We start from the raw sequence: 17,315 nt of genomic DNA on the forward strand, positions 1-17,315 counted from the left end.
TATTTAATTCACTTTTTAAGATATATAATACTAGGTAGTAGGAATTTAGTGTTATCCTCATAAATTTGAGTAACTTATATTTTAACTATTGGTAGCTTACTTATATTTACTCTTTTCATAAGCACGATCCATGAACATATGAACATACTCACGACATAATATATTAATATTTGTTATTACTATAGTATACTAAACTGTGAATATATCTATGTCTATGGCACCATCATATAAATAGGTCTCGACACTAATATATTGAAGCCTAGGGAAAACCGTCCGAAAATTGAATCATGAAAATCAACATGGTAGATAAGAAAGTTCTTATTCTGTGTATGTGTGACATACTATGAATGCTCAGATAGAAACAGAGATAGTCTACTCATCTCTGTTTGCCTCGAAAAAGCGAGAAACTTGTCTTCCATATTGATAGTGACTAGTGACTGCCGAAACCTGTGTATATGACTGCGTTCATAAGTGTGCATTATACTGAAGTTTGCAGAGTACAATTGCATACTTGTCGTTAGTCGCGTGTAAGTTTACGTGTCCTATAAGCCACGTCAAAATATTTGATACAATGGTGAGTGTAATATTTATTCTATTATGAAAATTTATATCACATAGAGTAACGTCACTTTTTATTATCCTTTTATTATATTTAATCCGGTATTTTATGTTGTAGTACAGTTATAATTTTATGGAATCCTTTCCCAGCATTTCTTCACCAAAGATGTATATCTTCAAAACTTATTAATATTAAACTATATATTTATTTAATTGATAATATGTACATTTATATGTGTTTTACGTAATATTGTTTTTATAAAATCATTCATGCAAAAAGTTTTATTCTGCTTGAAGAGAATAGAAAACTGTAATTATATTTACATTAATTTTAATTTTGAAATTTGGAAACAGGTTTCATAAAGATATTTAAAAATTTGTATGTATGTCAAATAAATGAGAATAATTATTTGTTTTCCTAATAAAATCTTGTTATTTTACTTTAGGTGGAAATCGAGTCTATGACAAGATATGTCTCTCCCATAAATCCTGCAATTTTTCCATTACTGGCAGTGGTGTTACTAGGAATTGGAATATTCTTTACAGCATGGTTCTTTGTTTATGAAGTTACTAGCACAAAATTTACAAGGGACATGTTTAAAGAATTATTAATCTCTCTAGTAGCAGCAATATTTTCTGGTTTTGGTATATTATTTTTACTCCTTTGGGTTGGAATTTATGTATAGGTACATTATTTTCTAAAAATTTAAGTCAATACAATTAAACTGTAATTTTTTATAATATTTATAAGCCTCACTTTTTTATTGCAGATTGATTCGATTAATGAGAAAAACTAATTTTAGGATTATGTGTAATAGCATTTAAGAAATTATATAATAATCTCACATCATTAGGAATAAAAACAATGTATTTTTACTAAATCGTGCAATGTAGTGATCAATCTATACATTTATCACACAGTGAACAAGCATTTATATTTTTTAATATGTATCTAAAGTCACTATTTGAGGTATATGACTTCTTTCCATAGTTTTAAAAAAGTCAATTAAAAACTACACACTTTTTACATATTTTTAAATACATTACATTTTGAAATATAATTTCGTAAAACAAAGATATTTATTTTTAGTATAATTGTTTAAACCTTCATTCGTTCATTTTGTGTGTGTGTATATATATATATGTATGTGTTTGTGTATGTTTTTTGTTCAGTTTTATGTATAAAAGTTTTACGTTCAAGTCCTTTGTTATGAACAAAATGTATACAACATGAAACAAAAATACATCACTGTATATATAGCATACAATTTCTATAACGAGGATGCTTCTTTTTTATAACATATATCTCTATCCCTCTATTATTGTGGGATTTATATAGTTTGTTTTGCGTACATCATTTGTAATAAAATAAAATATTGAATAGTGTAACTTTGTAAAAATTGAGTATAATGTTTAACCAGCCAAACCCGCTTTTTGGCGACAGCGTTGCATAAGTGCTCTTAGCATAAATTGTCTGCGTGAAAGCTGTCGCACTTGTTTCAAAAATGCATCTAAATCTATGATACCACAACGTAAAGCTTCACCCAAATAATATATAGCATCTTCTGTGGCTGCTTCTTCCGCAAACGCGTTTAACATTCTACAATTGTACAAAAAACAATAATGTTACTTAAAAGAATTGAAAACAAATAACTATTTAAAAATACATACTGTTTATAAAGTGGTGCGATCGTTGTAACAGCTTCATCAACATCTATTGACTGATTGTCAGAAAGTTTTGCAATTTCTTTTTCCAATTCAGCTTCTTTGTCTTGGAGTATAGTTATATTTTTTTCAAGTTCGGCTTTCTCTTTTTTTAATCTTTCGAACAAGTCGGTAAGATGGGTAAATCCGCTTGTGAGTTCTTGTTGTGTTCGACGTAACGTTTCCAGCTCGGCTACCAATTGTGAGAACTGTTCTTTAAGTCTTCGTCTTAATTTATCTTCTACTGCTGACAATAAAGATGCTCTAATATGTTCTTCTGTAATTGTACCTGATGCACCAGCTGTGGCAGGCACTGTTGGTGACTTGAAAATTGTAAAAAGGAGATGAGTACTAATAATGTATATTATTTACCTGTTAAAAATTATAACTTACTGGCTGTGTTGATGGAGGATATGGAAAGGAACCAGTACATCCCTGTGATGGATAATTTGATGCACTTCCTCCATATGAACCGTACGAGCCCTGGTATGGAAACCCAGAAGATGTAGTAGACATGTATGGAGAATAAATATTACTCCCACCTGGATACTGCGAATTTTGTGGATATGGTGGGAAATTAGAACCAGGTATATGTGTTCCACTTCCAGGTACAGGCATGAAAGCTATATAAAATTGTATTCTTTAATAATAGAATTTTCTTTAATAATAGAATAATAGAATTTTCATGTGAATATTTAAAAATGACAAATACTTACGTTGTACTGGATAAGGTGTAGAACTTGTTTGTATACCTTGTCGTGGTTTAGCATAAACAGGTGGTTGGTCTCCAAATGTTACAATCATTATTTGAATTAGACTAAGTAAATCAGATGAGTGCTAAACATAATAATGATACACTACTATAATGATATCATAAGATAATGGATAATAAGACATAACTATATACAAGTTACTTACTGGCACCCAATCATGAAGATATGGTAAATAAATTTTCCCATTATGATCAACAAACATGCTCACTTTAATGTCCATATCAGCAGTAGGCTTAACATAGCACATAGGTGCATTATTAGGATGTGTATCCATTAACCATATACATATAGGAATGTTGTAATAGGTACCTAAAATCAATATAACATAAAAATTTGTTTTGTACTTTTTCAATTGCTTTTTACAGAAGTATCTAATTATATCACCTTTAAAAGAGACAGGTATTGTTCCTTGCAAATTAAACAATTCTTTGCGTGATCCATCATTAAATACTGTTATAAGATAAAATACATTAGCAATAAATTAATGAATTCATGTTTCTTATATTTATTTTTATATGTTATTATAAAGTTGGAAATAAATACATTCTTTTTTAAAGAAGATACATTTCTTACACTTACCAAATGGTTCTACATTATATTTTAGACCCTTATAAAGACTCAAAACTTTCATGACATGTTTCTTAGTGATGTCAGCATTTTGATACTTAAAGATAAGATACATTTTATAAATATCATTGAAGTGTATGTATTAGAAATAATATTAAAAATATATGTATATACTCCAAAAAAATATACAGTACACACCTTCGATAAGCTTTGCTTTATTTTCCCTTCATCTAGAGATGTCATTTTCACCATCTAACCTCGTATTTTAGAATTACTGAATATAAGAAAGATAAATAAACCGACGCTTTTCTCTTTAAAGTACGAATGATTTTCTACCGATGTTAAATATCAAAATTTCTTAACAATGAATATTCTACGGAGCAATTATATTACCGTGTTATCTTTCGTTATACGTATTTGAAAGCTTCAGACTTACATTACTGTCAACCTTACATGCATATAATGAAATGTTGTTTAATTTTTTCTACTGCTACAATTTGTAAGTAAATAAACTGAGTTGATTCATTCGTCTGTCACTTAAAGTGTCTTGAACATTACAATACCATGATTCGGTATTACTTGTTACATACTTTGAATCAAGGAACAGAGAAAATTATTGAAAGGAGGTTGCAATAATCATCGACTCCTCAATAACGAGTTAGTGCTGCCCCCGGATATATGTATACCGGACATTTTAAAATCACACAAAGAGAAAAACTAAGAATATGTTAAATTCCTTGTTATTTATTGCCACATACAATAAGAAGAATTATAATATAAAATTTTAAAAAATGAGGACATTTTTTATGAATCTATGAATGATAAAGAGAATATTTTAACGAGAAGAAACTGTTAGATAAGAAATATTTCTGAAACAATACAAATTTGATAATTACTACTTTTGATAATTTGCAGTTGTTTATGTTTATAGTTTAAACATCTTTTATATTATTATAAAAGTTAAAAAAATGTATGTATTATGTCAAATGTTTACAACAATCAAATCTTGCTTAACTAATATAGTTTATAAATATTTAAAACGATAAAAGGAAGATTAAATATAGAATAACTGTATTTATTAATTATTCATTACCAAATTTTTTAGAAGTTAGATAAGGAATTAAAATATAGTAATAAAGATGTATTCATCATTTGTGTTATTACAATTGTATTAATATGTACACTGTTTCCGTACATATAAGCTAGAAGAATCTTCGGTATTATATTCTTATATTTTTTATTGATCGATACATTACGATATATCGTAACATTAAAATAACAAAATGATTGAGAGTTGTAAATAAACTTTTATAGACCGTAATTTATCAAGATTTAAGTTTCAGACTCTATCTTCTCCTTTGTTTCGTTATTTTCGGATGTATTTCTATTTTTTTCTTCAGATTTTGATTCTTTGTCAGATTTCTTTTCTTTACTAGATTTTTTTTCGCTCTTTTCTTTATCAACCTTGTCACCCTCATTCTTTTTGCCATTATCCGATTTATCTTTGCTTCTTCTATCTTTGTCTTTATCTCTCGATTTTTCTGAATACTTTGATTTCGAGGATCTGGACTTAGATTTAGATCTTGACCGTCTAGACTTGGATTTTGAACGTTTACTTCGAGATCGAGAACGGCTCCTTCGACGAGGAGATCTTTTTTTGCGATCTTTGGACTTAGATCTTGATCTACGTGATCGAGAACGTCGAGATCTGGAGCGGGAACGATGTCGGCCACGAGAGCTACTTCTTCTACGAGAAGGTGACTTTCGTCTACGATCTTTAGAACGAGAACGTTTCGAACGAGATCTTGATCTTCGTCGATGACGTGATCGTGAACGTCTGTGACGAGAACGTGATCTTTTGCGCGATCTGGACCGTCTACTACGTCCTCTTGATCTCGACCGAGATTTTCGGCTACGAGAACCGCTACGGCTTCGTTTGTCCTTTGACAGCATTCCGATCATTGGATCTATTGCAGCTGAAATTAAATTGTGAGCTTCCTTTACCCGGGACATAGCTTCTTCTATTTCTTTTTGTGCTGCTTCATTACTTTTTGCTTCAGGTTTTGCTATTGCTTGAGTCGAATGATAAATTTTAATTGGTCTGTCCATAAGCAGCTTTCCATTCAATAATAATGCAGAAACTACAGCAGCTTGTTCAGAGAGTTCTACTAATGCATAGTGCTCTGTATCTGAATCTCTAGTACACATGCGTAAATACTTCACTTCAACATTGTTATTACTGAAAAAATCTAGTAAGTGGTCTGTTGTCACAGAAGGATCTAAATTGGCAAGGACAAGTGTTCTTCTTATTTCTTCAATCCTTCTGCTATCTAAATGGCCAGGTAAATGTGGATAAGGTGGTAATCCGTTTGCCTCTAATTTTGGATCCATAGTGGTAATAACATGATTTGGAGGAATCCCTTCTATTGCATTTACAACATTTGGTGGCAATTTGGGCTCAGAAGGATAAAGACCTATGAATAAAAATTATATACATATATAGAACTGAAAATGAAGTTTACGGAAGGATGATATAAGATAAAAATTTGATTATCATTAATGTTTACCTGGAACAACTGTACCATTATTTGTCAATTCAAGGGCTCTTTGTTCATCTGGAATGTCTCCATTCTGGTAAGGTATTACAATCAATGCACGATCAATAAAAACAGTGTTTGTCATATGTTGAGCAACTGCAACGCATCCCTGATCGTGAAATTTTATGTAGCAAATACGAGATTGAACAGGTACTGCAACGTCCCGTATAGTAGGATATAATCTAATATCTTCTATCTTTCCGAGGTACCCGAATAAAGTTTGCATTTGATCTTTTGTCGCTTGAGGTGCAATATTTGTCACCTGTACTACTTTTGTAGATCCAACCGCCATTCTTTTCTCAATTTTGTAAAAAATCTCTTTAATATACTCGAAAGAGGTTAGGTTTCTGAAGGATACGGCTTCAATACTAATTCTGCATGCGAACGAATTGTACACGCTACGCGAAAAAATTAATTTAATTGATACATTACGGCAAAAAATGGACGAACATGATATTAGTTATGTGTTTTTTACTTTTTCATATCAGATTAAGGTTCCAACGTTGTAGTATTCTTTCATTCTATATAACTCGTACATTCTTTGCGTTTTCTCGACAATTTCATAGCGACGTTGGGGGCATGAACTATAAAATTCTAGATGTTTTTCATGTAGCTTATCCTTAGGAAGATTTATCATTAGTCGATAACAGATGTTTATAGATATTTTGTAATAATTTATATATTTCTACAACTTTATTTGAAAAATATCCGTTTTTTAAATCTAAAAGTCCAGTTTATGCATATACATTTGGAATGTGTATGGTATATATATGTATATATATATATATATATATATATATATATATATATATATATATATATATATATATATATACATTTATGAAATATCACGCTATACAATACATACCTATCCTAACATTACACTTGTGTACATGTAGCCGTGATCGCAGCTCGCATATATCGTACGGAAATGAAAATGAAATTTATGTATGTAAGCACATAGTAGTTTAATTAATCTTAATCTGTCTTAATATCAGTGTATAGAATTTATTTTACTCTTACAAAACCTCGATAATTAATTAATTATGCAAATTTAATAGTTTTAATAGCTTTATCTGTCAATATAAAAACAGCATTATATTTTACAGTATATGTAAACAGAGGAGAGTATAGTTTCATTGCCTATCTATAAATGGATGTAACTAAAAATGTAAAGATGCAAATATTCACTATCGAATCATTTATTTCACGTATCTTATTATTGCGCACAATTAACTACTTATTTATGTGATACGACATATGTATAATATCTTTTTCATTTTCGAGGTTATACACGGAATTAATAAAAGTTTGTATTATCTTTTCATGTATAAGGGTTCAATATTTTTTATTTCTTTCTCAACATACAACCGGGGTATGCAAATAGTTGTAAATGCATACAAAACACATAAAACCTTCAAAACGGGTGCATAATAAGATTTTTGTATTTGCATAATAATAATTCATGAATTATATAAATATATATTATGTATATAGGAACACGAACAAACACTGTGTTCATTAACAGGGTGTTCACAAGGCAGTCAATTCGACGTCATCAAACATTCATTTATATAATATAAACATTCTCTTTTTTTAGACCTTAAATTCGCATATTTCAATGTTAGAAATGTTCATTTTTACATTCATTCGCTCTTGAGCAGTACATATTTCTGATATGTATTTCCTTGTTATCAATTAACGTATGCTCGTATTTTCCTTTCAAGTGCGATTTTTGATACATTTTCATTTCTCTTCAACTTTTTCTTAGCTTGTTAATAAAAGATGAGATAATGCTGCTTGAAGAGGGTATGCAAAAATATATAATCGCGTCAGCGGAAGAATGTTTCACAGTACATATCAGCGTTTTTTAAAGATTGAAAGACTTTTTCAGGTTTACATAGTTATTATACATATGTACCTATCTGAATTTTTATGATTATATCGAATGTCTCAATCATTTTTATATAGTTCATAAATAACGTCATTTCTCGCGTTCTACTAAAGTTTCTTGATTTAATAGTGGATATTTTAACAAAGGTTTGATACGATTAAAACTGTAGTCTCTTATTATCCATAGATACGTAACTAGATGCAGGATATGTATAGATTTGATAGATATGATATACAATATGTATACATGTATATTATTTGTTTTTACTTTTTTTTTTCCTGAATTTGGTCTTTGATATTGTAATAATCTGCTCTTCAATAAATTTTGCATCTGACTACGGTCGTTGATTGAACTGCATCATCTTTTACCAATATTTTAAGAAAAATATGAGTACAAGCACCCGTATTGGCCATTTAGATAAGAAGTGGTGTACAAACTACAAAGCATAGAGTTTGTTATTGTAAAAAATTATGTACATACATACAAGACATAATGTAGAAGATATTTTGTTTAGATTCACTTCTATTCTTTAAAATATCTTTCCACAATTGTTAAAAATCTTTGGACAATGTTTTCTCGCGATGATCACGTACGGAACATCGTTATTTACGTCCACTTTTTCGAATTTGCTGAATTTATTCCACACGTGAATGGCCATCGCCTTGTCCACGATCTGCATCGTTGTGTTCTTGTCCTTTGTTTCAAAATATATCTTCCATTTCTCGTAATGGATCGGATAAAAGGTCGATGGAGAGAAAACTTTAAAGCCATGACACCGACTTGTTGTCATGTCACGAACCTGGGAGAAGATAAAATGTTATATATTCGTTTCTTCAAAGTTAAATCAACGAATAATTTGAAATATCGAATTTTGTACATTTAACAAAATATTGAAGAAGTTTCCCGTATCGTATAATCATTATTTTCTAACTACATATAATATAATAGCATAGTACGCAATATGTAATAAAGATAAATTATAAATTTTCCTGAATATCATATTTAGATCTGCTGACTTCGTTCATTTATATATTATTAATACATATATCAATATATATAATATATATATTATTACTTTGAAGAATAAAATTCGTATTCGATACTTATCCCACTTTACGTTATAGCGTATATATTAATTTATTTCAATGCCGTCGTAAAAAAATAATACTTTTCAACGAATCAAATTGTTGTACAAGTATCAAATTATTGTACTCACGTATTTAGTTGAACAGAGTTTTTGCAACGTTCTAGTGATCACACCAGGACCATTGTTACCCCAGACGTCACCTCGGAAGTTCGCTCGCATATCGCGAATGCAGGCATCTGCCATACGACGACCCAACTCTGTAACGTCAAATCCCATAACACCGGCAGCAACATTTTTCCAGTCTTCGGCACCAGCAAAATTTGTTAAACGTTCGAGGGATCTGACACAAGCGTTTCGTACAATATATTATTGATTGATTTTGTAATTATAAATATTGTAATCTATCAGAATCCATGAAAACATGCATGATTTCCTTGTTTTTTTACATGTAAAGTACATAAATAAACAAAGCATTCCTCTTGTTTAGTGTAGCAAGTACGCAAATAGCAAGCAACTCACAACTCTACTACACTTAATACGAGATTAATAGGGATGCGCGAGATACCGAAAATATTGAGACGGGTCGGGCCGAAAAATCTTTTCAGGATTGAGACGGATTTAGAAGCAATTTCGGGGCTTGAGAATCTTGGGATTCCCAAAAATTTCGAAAATCCGATATACATTTGCAGTAATTTCAAACTTCTTTCACAAAATAAGTTTCCTTCCTTTCGATTTTAAAACATATAAAATGACGATAAATATGCGGAATAACGAAGCCACCTTCAATTTCTATCGAATTCATGAATGCATAGAATCAATTCTAATCGAAACCATGGTCGTATTAAACAAAACTAGTTCTCGAGATTCTCGGGAATCTCGAGATTTTCAATCTCCGAGATACTTTCGGTATTCATCCAACCCGAATCGATCTCTTCCTGAACCGTCTCGAACACCGGGATCCCGACATTTTTGGGACTTTGCACACCCATAGAGCCTATACAATGAAAACTTCCTCTTTCGTGAATAATATTTACACGAAATATACTCATGACGGATTTCTCAATATTCTCATGAATTTGTCATTTTACAGTTAGCAGAATATATGAACATGAATTTAGAGTCACGTTATTATAAACTCACTGACAATAAATATTTAACAAGTAGATATTTAACAGTGCTATATAATTGCGCTTACGCGATGACAACAACATCCAGATCCAAATATATTCCTCCATATTTCCAAAGGGTCAGATATCTGAGAATATCTGACATATGACTTCTTGGCCAATAACTTTTTTTCAATATGCCACTACTATACCATAGATGCAGAGGCGTGTCCCTCATGTATTTTTCAGGTTTAATATGCCTGATCCGAACGTTCGAATAGGTTTGCAGTTGATTGAACATTTCTCTTGATTGATCCGAAATCTTCGAAGGGGAGATGAACAGCAAATACACGTTCATACTTGGATTCATTTTGGCCGCGGATTCGACGGCACATGCTTGACGAGCGTTCAGCACCAAACCATCTTTGTCGAAGCAGGATGTCTCGTGGAAGAAGATATTTCTATCCGTCATTGGTTTATCTGTTGTCGATTAGTATAAAGGATATATAGTTATACCGTTACAAAATTTGCTAGTAAAATGGTAAAAGATCCTGATAAGCAGTCTTAAAACAATATAAATGATAAGATATAGTAAAAAGCATCGGTTATTTTTCATTTAAAATGTTAATCACGTGATTGTATAGACACGCTCTAAATTGTTATTATCAATTTAGGTGATCATATTAGGAGTATGAGATATATCATTAATGTTTGGTTTTTTTAGTATCACGAGGGATTTAAATTAAAACAATTAGCTTGAAGCATTTGGGTGTACCAGGCACGTCTACATAACAACAAAGAATAACATGGTGAAAAATATTATTGAAATATTAATTGAAAATTCTTCTTCTTTCAATGATAATTTCATAATAATTCGCGATAATACTTCCCTCGAAATTTTACATTAAATCTTGAACACTTTTTAAGGTATTAATTATGTTACGGAAATAACTACCGATTAGACAATTCTTATCTTGAAGTTATATGATTTTTATCTTGTAGAGAAAGAAGACAAATTTACATTGGAATTTGTATTTCGTCCTTGGACAAAAACATTTGTTTATTGAGTCAAGCACTATCAACGCCAGCTATCTAGCCTCAAGAAGATGAATAGCGAGGCACAAGCGCAATTTTGCTAGCCTGAAAAATGTCTTACAATTAGTTAATGATCCCCCGCCTCCCATGTAAGTAGGGAGAAAGTTGCGTTGTTACATAATGCCTTAGAAGGGATGGTCCGATCCTAATCAACTTTGTCTAATTTTTGAAGCAAAATTAGCTCCACCCACCCAGGACCTGCTCTTTAGCTTCACGAGTTTGGCTGATGAGTCAGTCTTCTGCGATAAGCTAAGGCAAACATACAGAGAATGAAAAAAAATGCATCCAAAATTCTTCCGAGTTGCCTTCTTGCACCAAAGAAACAACGACGTACGTATATAAATACACTTCAATCGACGCAATTCACAGGAAGAGATAAAATGTGTGTAAGATTGGTTGTTCCGATTAGAAACACCGTAGAGATGTTTCATTGGAATATTATGAAATAGATGATTTGTAGTAAGGCAGTTGTTACATGTATCATAAGGTAAGCAATATCAATTACAAGGGATGATCGTAATTAAATAAGATAAATTAAATTTAACTAACCTAACTGCGGATCAAAATCCGGAAGGCCATCCGGCGCGCCTTCTTCTTCGTAACACGTGATGTCGTTCCAAACACCAATCACGAACGGTGATATGTGTTGAATGAAATCGTTATCGGTGGAAATCATCAGGATGAAAATTACGATGGTGCACAGGAAGCCGAGGACAAACCTCTTTTTCATTTTCCTTGAATGACAGCCGATTACAACTTACAATAGTTTTACTAGTTATGCTGAGTGGTCAGCAACATTAGTGTATATGCGTATAACTAGTCAAAAAGGTCTCCGTACACCCTTCAAAACAGAATAACTTTCTTAATATTGAATCAAGCAACGTAGTTTTATTTTTGATATGATAGAAAGATTAGTTTAATAGGCGACGAGTAAAAAGATATTTTGAAAGAATTGCAATTGGTCGAAATTCGTGTACCTGGTTACTCAACGAGTTGGGTAGTAACAGCTCTAGCCCCTGTCCTCTTTTCGAATTAGTTCATCTCACAGAATCAATAAACCGGGGATTGATTCTGTCGTTCTGCTTGTTCTGCGCGTATCGTTCAAGGAACATAACGTCGTACACTTGTATCGAAGTAATTGGCTTTTTTCCACAAACACTACTAAAACTACTTGATTACTTTCGTCAATACACATCATTTTTGGCTGGTTACACTAACGACACTCTGCCAATAAACATTCATCTCCCAGCACTTTTCCAGAAAATTTTCAGTCAAATATTTTTTTCTATTCTTTCCTTGTCATTGCGAAAAAAAATATGAAGGTTGTCATTCACTGATACACTGGACGTATGAATAAAATATGTGAAACTTTAGAATGTAAACGTTTCCATCATGTGTAACGTATAGGTTTAACTTATTATTCAAGGCTGTCGTAACGATCGTAGAGACAATTTTGCCAGTAAATTAACAATTTCGTATTTATATTTCTTTGCTCGATACTGTACGCGAGTAACACGTCTATCGTCTGTACGTGGTCGAACTGGTGGTCGCGCGCATGCGAAATGAAACCTAAACGTACATTGCGCGATCAACATTTTGCTGAAGACGGAGATTCTTTGTCTGCAGATAACTAGAAAATTGTGAATTATCTTTTGCAAATTGTATCGTGCTATTGTATCGGTCATCTTTGTTATAATTTATGTTTTTAGTCATTTTTCAAAATCTATTATGGATTTCCTTAATTACTATTCTTTACTTGTTGATAAATAATATTGATAGAATCTTATTGACAGCTAATAGATTTTAGAGCCTCTAGATGTTCATATTGTTGAAAGACATAGTTTTAAATTTATTGTAATACCTACTTCTTTAGTAATTTCCCTGGATGTTTTCAGAAATCAAAAACTAATTATAAAGGGCTTGTTCCTCTCTATACAGGGTGGGTCGGAAATCATAGTCCAACAGGCCTCGGGGTGATTCTAACATGGAAACATAATTAAAAAGGGTAGAATAAAATTTTCTTATATGTAGCTTCGTTTCTGAAAAAATCGAGTTAAAAACTTTACGAATATATTTTATGTAACTTGATTGGATATCAACTACGTATGACTAAGCAATCGGCATATATACATGCGAAAATAAGTTAAAAATATTAAATGATGTTAAATAATATCTTCCCATTCAAGGCCTTATTTTTAAGAAAATGAAGTTTGAATATGTTTAATCACGAATTGATCTGATATACGTACATGGTACATTTCTAAATTTATTTTTCTCGAAAAAACGAAACATCTTATGAAAAACTATCGTTCCATATTTTTTTATTTACTTTCACATTTCGTTTAAACTGTTGTCGATTATTTACACTTGTTTAGTTCTGAATTAACCACATTTAAGTATACATCCCTTATCCGGTTGTATTACCATTTTCATTCCACCTTGTATTTTATGATTATAATTATATTTGCATTCGCGTACCTTGGGAAATGAACAGTTGTAAATGCTACGCTATATGCTAGATCCTATACATACACATACATGTATTATATGCTATGCTCTATTCGACTACAATAATTGATGGTCTATTATGCTACAATACTATTCGTGCAATTGCTATTTCTACGATTTTTGCTTAGTTCAATGCCGCAATTATTACAAATGTCAATCGCACTCTGTGTTGTGGATATGGTTAATAACACAGTGATATAAGATCAGACATATCATCATCTTCCGGTCGACGGCAATTATAAACTACGTTTTGGAATATAATTTGCGACATGCCAAATAATAATAAGTCACATAAATGTAAAAAGTGGTAGTTTCTGATAATCATCAATTAACAAAAAAGCTGGAAGTAAATTTGATTGTTGTATTTGTTTTACAATAGTTTTTTAATTGCGCTTAATATTAGCGAAAATTTATAAAAAATTACCTTAATATTTTTGGAACTCGTATAGTCTGTGAATTATGACTAATACAATTCATAATTATATATAACATTAATATTACATGAATATACGAGTGTACAATAATGGTGTATTGATTATGTACTACAGATTCTATATGCAATTGTAATTGTGTAATGGTTGCGATAAATTCAGGGGCAACAATGGAGATTGGTAAATGCATGATCTTCCTTAACATATGTTGACAAAGCAGTATGTGGTTAAGAAAAGAAATTTACATAACAAGTCATGTTTATTTTGTATTTCGTCTGGGCTTAAAGTTATACATAATTTTGTCTAATTCTTCTACTGTAATATATTTGGAAATATCGATCTTATTTTCATCTGCAAATTCAGCAAATAGCGTTTTATACCTTTTCCTTTCTTCAAAAATAAATATGTGACAGTATATTTATTTTGTAAATGTCTACAGTAAAATAGAGCTGGTCGTTTCATAAATATGTAGAACGAGTGAAATTATTTTTAACTGACTTTTTGTGCAATAGTTTTCAATTACGCAATCGTCGATAAAAAATAAACGCCGCCGTGCTATTAGTTGAAGATTGATCTACGACATCGAGGAGGGCGCTTAGATCGTATAAGCCGAGAGTAATCAGTACACAGTGAAAATGGCGCCGCTTGAGTGAAGGTGGGTGATTCTGTGCGTGCGTGTGTCCGGAAAGTGCGTGTTTTCGGAAATGTGGCAGGATCTGGACGGTCTGGGGGGTGCGGGAGTAAATTCTGGTGCTCACCAGCTCGACCAGTTCGGCACAACGGGTAAGAACATTTTCAATAAGCCTAATTTATCTGTCTCTATGTACGTAGCAACCTGGCAAAAATCTAGGTTTTCCCTGTCAGAGCGCACGCGCTCTCTCTCTCTCTCTCTCTCTCTTTCTACTTTTCCATTGTGTACATCCCGTAAACAAAACGAAATTTTCTTTTCCTCGAGAAAATCTAAGGGATTCGTTCAACTCTGATTCTCGTCTCGTAGCATCTAACTGTCTGATAAAGAGTTATAAAACGTTCGAAATTTTTTGAACGTGTACCTTCCATCTGTCAACAAAAATGCAGCTTCTCGTAGCATTAAAGAGAGAGACAGAGCAAAGAAGATTGAGCGACCGAGCAAGAGATTTACTGGAATTCGGGAATCTCGCGGAAACAATTTTATACCCATTAGCGATCGATATTGTACAGTACGTGAGAAAAAAAGAGACCTTTCCATGCATTCGTCGTTTCGATATCTTTTTTGTTTACATTCGCGCATCTTGAAACAAAATATCTTGGTGATTCACACGATTACGCAAAACGTCGTATCGCGTGTTATACCTACACGCGTTGGGACGGTCCCAATCTCGTTGGAAATACGATAGTACTGTTATCGCTGCAGCGTCGTTAATGTTGCTGACAATCACGGATCGTAGTATCAAGATCGGCGACGAGATGGTTTCTTAATGTTATGGTATCCATCGAAGGTATTGTATCGAGAGTTAACGGTATTGCAAATAGGATCTATGAGACCCTTTCTGATTTGTGAAACACGACTATCGACCCCGTTATACGTTCCTCGTGCCATCGACGAAGCAACAGTTTCTAATTGTTCCGCTCGACCACGTAACCTAGCCTAATCCGAACGGCGCGACTTTCCGTTCGTCGCGCGAAAGGAAGAGGTTAGCGTACCCGTTCGAATTACATAACCTCGCGCGGAGGTCGAGACACGGGATCATACGGTACCCTTGCGACGTAGCGCAGGTGGCAGAACGCATTATGAATGGCGTATGAAACGCGGTGCACCATTTCCTCCTCCTTTTCTCCTCCCTCCGTCGTTCTTCTGTTGTATTTTCATGTTTACGCTCACTCGGGAAACGAGCAAATTATACGCCAGTCACCTTATTAACTTCCGACACTCATTCGCGTTTTATTATCCCTATGATCGTGTCATTCCGATTCAAATTTATCACGGTATGTTACTTCTTTGAAATTTCTCTTCTGCACCATCGTTTAATCGCTCGATTCTTGTTCCTTTTTATTAGGGCTTAAATTATAACGGGTACGCGCCTAACGTTCGAAGGAAGAAGCGCAACCTAAGTTCGTGATGCTTAAAGGTTAACGCTTTGAGATTCTAGTGGTAGTATTTTTGCCGTAGCATTTAAATTGTTCGAGCGTCGTCGTTAGTAATACTATTCACTTGTACAAGGTGTCCCGTAATTACGGTACGACTAACAAGTTGAACGACCTTCTATTCGACTAGACAAGTAAAGAAGCATAAAACGATATTTCAAAACTTTGGAAAATTGTTTTACCTAAAAACGATGTGTCAATGAATTCTGTGTAATTTCAATTCGATACGAAGTTACTTATATACGATACATCCTTATATTTTTATCAATCCTCTGTGATCGATATCTCGTCTTATTGCTCATTCTTTTTTTAAAAACGATCGATGCGATGAAGAATGCGTGTCTACTGTTACGTGATTGTATGCATTGATCTTACACACGCATGACTGGAGTGCTAATTATAGGGACGAAAGTATCCTAAGAATATAACGAATAATGTCAATCTATTATAATGATCCTGCATTAGTGAAGCAACATATTCGTTTTTCGCGTACAGTATACATAAGTGTTTCTAATAAAAAAATATATACAGGGTGGTAGGTAATTGGTGGTACAAGCGGAAAGGGGGTGATTCTACGCAAAAAAAGAAGTAGAAAATATAGAATAAAAATTTTTTTTTCTTAAATTTTTCCATAGAGACAACGATCTACAGTGAGATCCGTTATAACGTACCGCGCGCGTACCGAACGAAAATTCAAAGTCGATTTTCTCGAAAACAAAGCCTCAAACGAAAAATTTGTATTCTATATTTTCGACTTCTTTTTTCGCGTAGAATCACCTCCCTTCCGCTTGTACCACCAGTTACCAACCACCCTGTGTAATAAAAACATTATAATTTGGGCAACGGTCAATTACTCGCATATCGTTCAGCT

The 17,315-nt window shown here is 32.6% G+C and overlaps 5 protein-coding genes across 9 annotated transcripts in view; 2 read left to right on the forward strand and 3 right to left on the reverse strand.

Annotated features, from left to right (window-relative positions):
- The first annotated feature begins 73 nt into the window (after nt 1-73).
- Nucleotides 74-1,633, forward strand: LOC117204465 (transmembrane protein 258). The gene is made up of 3 exons (XM_033441890.1): nt 74-574; nt 1,005-1,244; nt 1,329-1,633. Exons 1-2 carry the CDS (start codon nt 572-574, stop codon nt 1,242-1,244), a joined length of 243 nt encoding a protein of 80 aa, XP_033297781.1. The 5' UTR covers nt 74-571; the 3' UTR covers nt 1,329-1,633.
- On the reverse strand, nt 1,413-4,285 carry LOC117204461 (tumor susceptibility gene 101 protein). Of its 3 annotated transcripts, none has more exons than XM_033441883.1 (9): nt 4,039-4,250; nt 3,801-3,876; nt 3,615-3,699; nt 3,420-3,485; nt 3,181-3,344; nt 2,979-3,099; nt 2,656-2,885; nt 2,230-2,585; nt 1,413-2,158 (listed from the first exon to the last, which is right to left on the reverse strand). In XM_033441883.1, exons 2-9 carry the CDS (start codon nt 3,852-3,854, stop codon nt 1,972-1,974), a joined length of 1,263 nt encoding a protein of 420 aa, XP_033297774.1. In that variant the 5' UTR covers nt 3,855-3,876; nt 4,039-4,250; the 3' UTR covers nt 1,413-1,971. The 3 variants fall into 3 exon arrangements, with proteins under 3 accessions (XP_033297774.1, XP_033297775.1, XP_033297772.1); XM_033441884.1 differs by having other exon boundaries at nt 4,193-4,210; XM_033441881.1 differs by having other exon boundaries at nt 3,801-4,285.
- A 437-nt stretch (nt 4,286-4,722) lies between these two features.
- Nucleotides 4,723-6,778, reverse strand: LOC117204458 (probable splicing factor, arginine/serine-rich 7). Its single transcript, XM_033441871.1, has 3 exons — nt 6,675-6,778; nt 6,170-6,597; nt 4,723-6,076 (listed from the first exon to the last, which is right to left on the reverse strand). The coding sequence occupies exons 1-3, from the start codon at nt 6,680-6,682 to the stop codon at nt 4,935-4,937; spliced, it is 1,578 nt and encodes a 525-aa protein (XP_033297762.1). The 5' UTR covers nt 6,683-6,778; the 3' UTR covers nt 4,723-4,934.
- Nucleotides 6,779-7,385: 607 nt separating this feature from the next.
- LOC117204463 (lactosylceramide 4-alpha-galactosyltransferase-like) lies at nt 7,386-12,744 on the reverse strand. 2 transcript variants are annotated; one of them, XM_033441887.1, is made up of 5 exons: nt 12,359-12,744; nt 11,931-12,222; nt 10,376-10,766; nt 9,310-9,520; nt 7,386-8,892 (listed from the first exon to the last, which is right to left on the reverse strand). In XM_033441887.1, the coding sequence occupies exons 2-5, from the start codon at nt 12,109-12,111 to the stop codon at nt 8,623-8,625; spliced, it is 1,053 nt and encodes a 350-aa protein (XP_033297778.1). In that variant the 5' UTR covers nt 12,112-12,222; nt 12,359-12,744; the 3' UTR covers nt 7,386-8,622. The 2 variants fall into 2 exon arrangements, with proteins under 2 accessions (XP_033297778.1, XP_033297779.1); XM_033441888.1 differs by lacking the exon at nt 12,359-12,744 and adding an exon at nt 11,443-11,630 and having other exon boundaries at nt 11,931-12,069.
- A 2,193-nt stretch (nt 12,745-14,937) lies between these two features.
- Nucleotides 14,938-17,315, forward strand: part of LOC117204459 (cytohesin-1) — a 60,410-nt gene continuing 58,032 nt past the window's right edge. Inside the window, exon 1 of one of the 2 annotated variants that reach the window (XM_033441874.1) lies at nt 14,938-15,103. In XM_033441874.1, the coding sequence (XP_033297765.1) occupies nt 15,025-15,103 (79 nt within the window). In that variant the 5' untranslated portion in view covers nt 14,938-15,024. The remainder of the gene's footprint in view (nt 15,104-17,315) is intronic. The other variant, XM_033441875.1, reaches the window with a different exon arrangement.

This window comes from Bombus bifarius, unplaced genomic scaffold, assembly GCF_011952205.1.
Source record: "Bombus bifarius isolate JDL3187 unplaced genomic scaffold, Bbif_JDL3187 scf7180000007978, whole genome shotgun sequence".
Taxonomy (NCBI): Eukaryota; Metazoa; Arthropoda; class Insecta; order Hymenoptera; family Apidae; genus Bombus; species Bombus bifarius.

Bases quoted from the DNA above. Each gene is read 5' to 3' on its own strand.
- LOC117204463 (XM_033441887.1), bottom strand. From the start codon at position 12,111: ATGAAAAAGAGGTTTGTCCTCGGCTTCCTGTGCACCATCGTAATTTTC. The intron at 10,767-11,930 runs GTTAGTTAAATT...AATCGACAACAG, and splicing joins GGATTTTGATCCGCAGTTAG to ATAAACCAATGACGGATAGA. The intron at 8,893-9,309 runs GTGAGTACAATA...ATCTTCTCCCAG, and splicing joins AACTCTGTTCAACTAAATAC to GTTCGTGACATGACAACAAG.
- LOC117204461 (XM_033441881.1), bottom strand. From the start codon at position 3,854: ATGGTGAAAATGACATCTCTAGATGAAGGGAAAATAAAGCAAAGCTTA. The intron at 2,586-2,655 runs GTAAGTTATAAT...ACAATTTTCAAG, and splicing joins ATCCTCCATCAACACAGCCA to TCACCAACAGTGCCTGCCAC. The intron at 2,159-2,229 runs GTATGTATTTTT...GTACAATTGTAG, and splicing joins ATCGCACCACTTTATAAACA to AATGTTAAACGCGTTTGCGG.
- LOC117204458 (XM_033441871.1), bottom strand. The intron at 6,077-6,169 runs GTAAACATTAAT...TTTTATTCATAG, and splicing joins TAATGGTACAGTTGTTCCAG to GTCTTTATCCTTCTGAGCCC.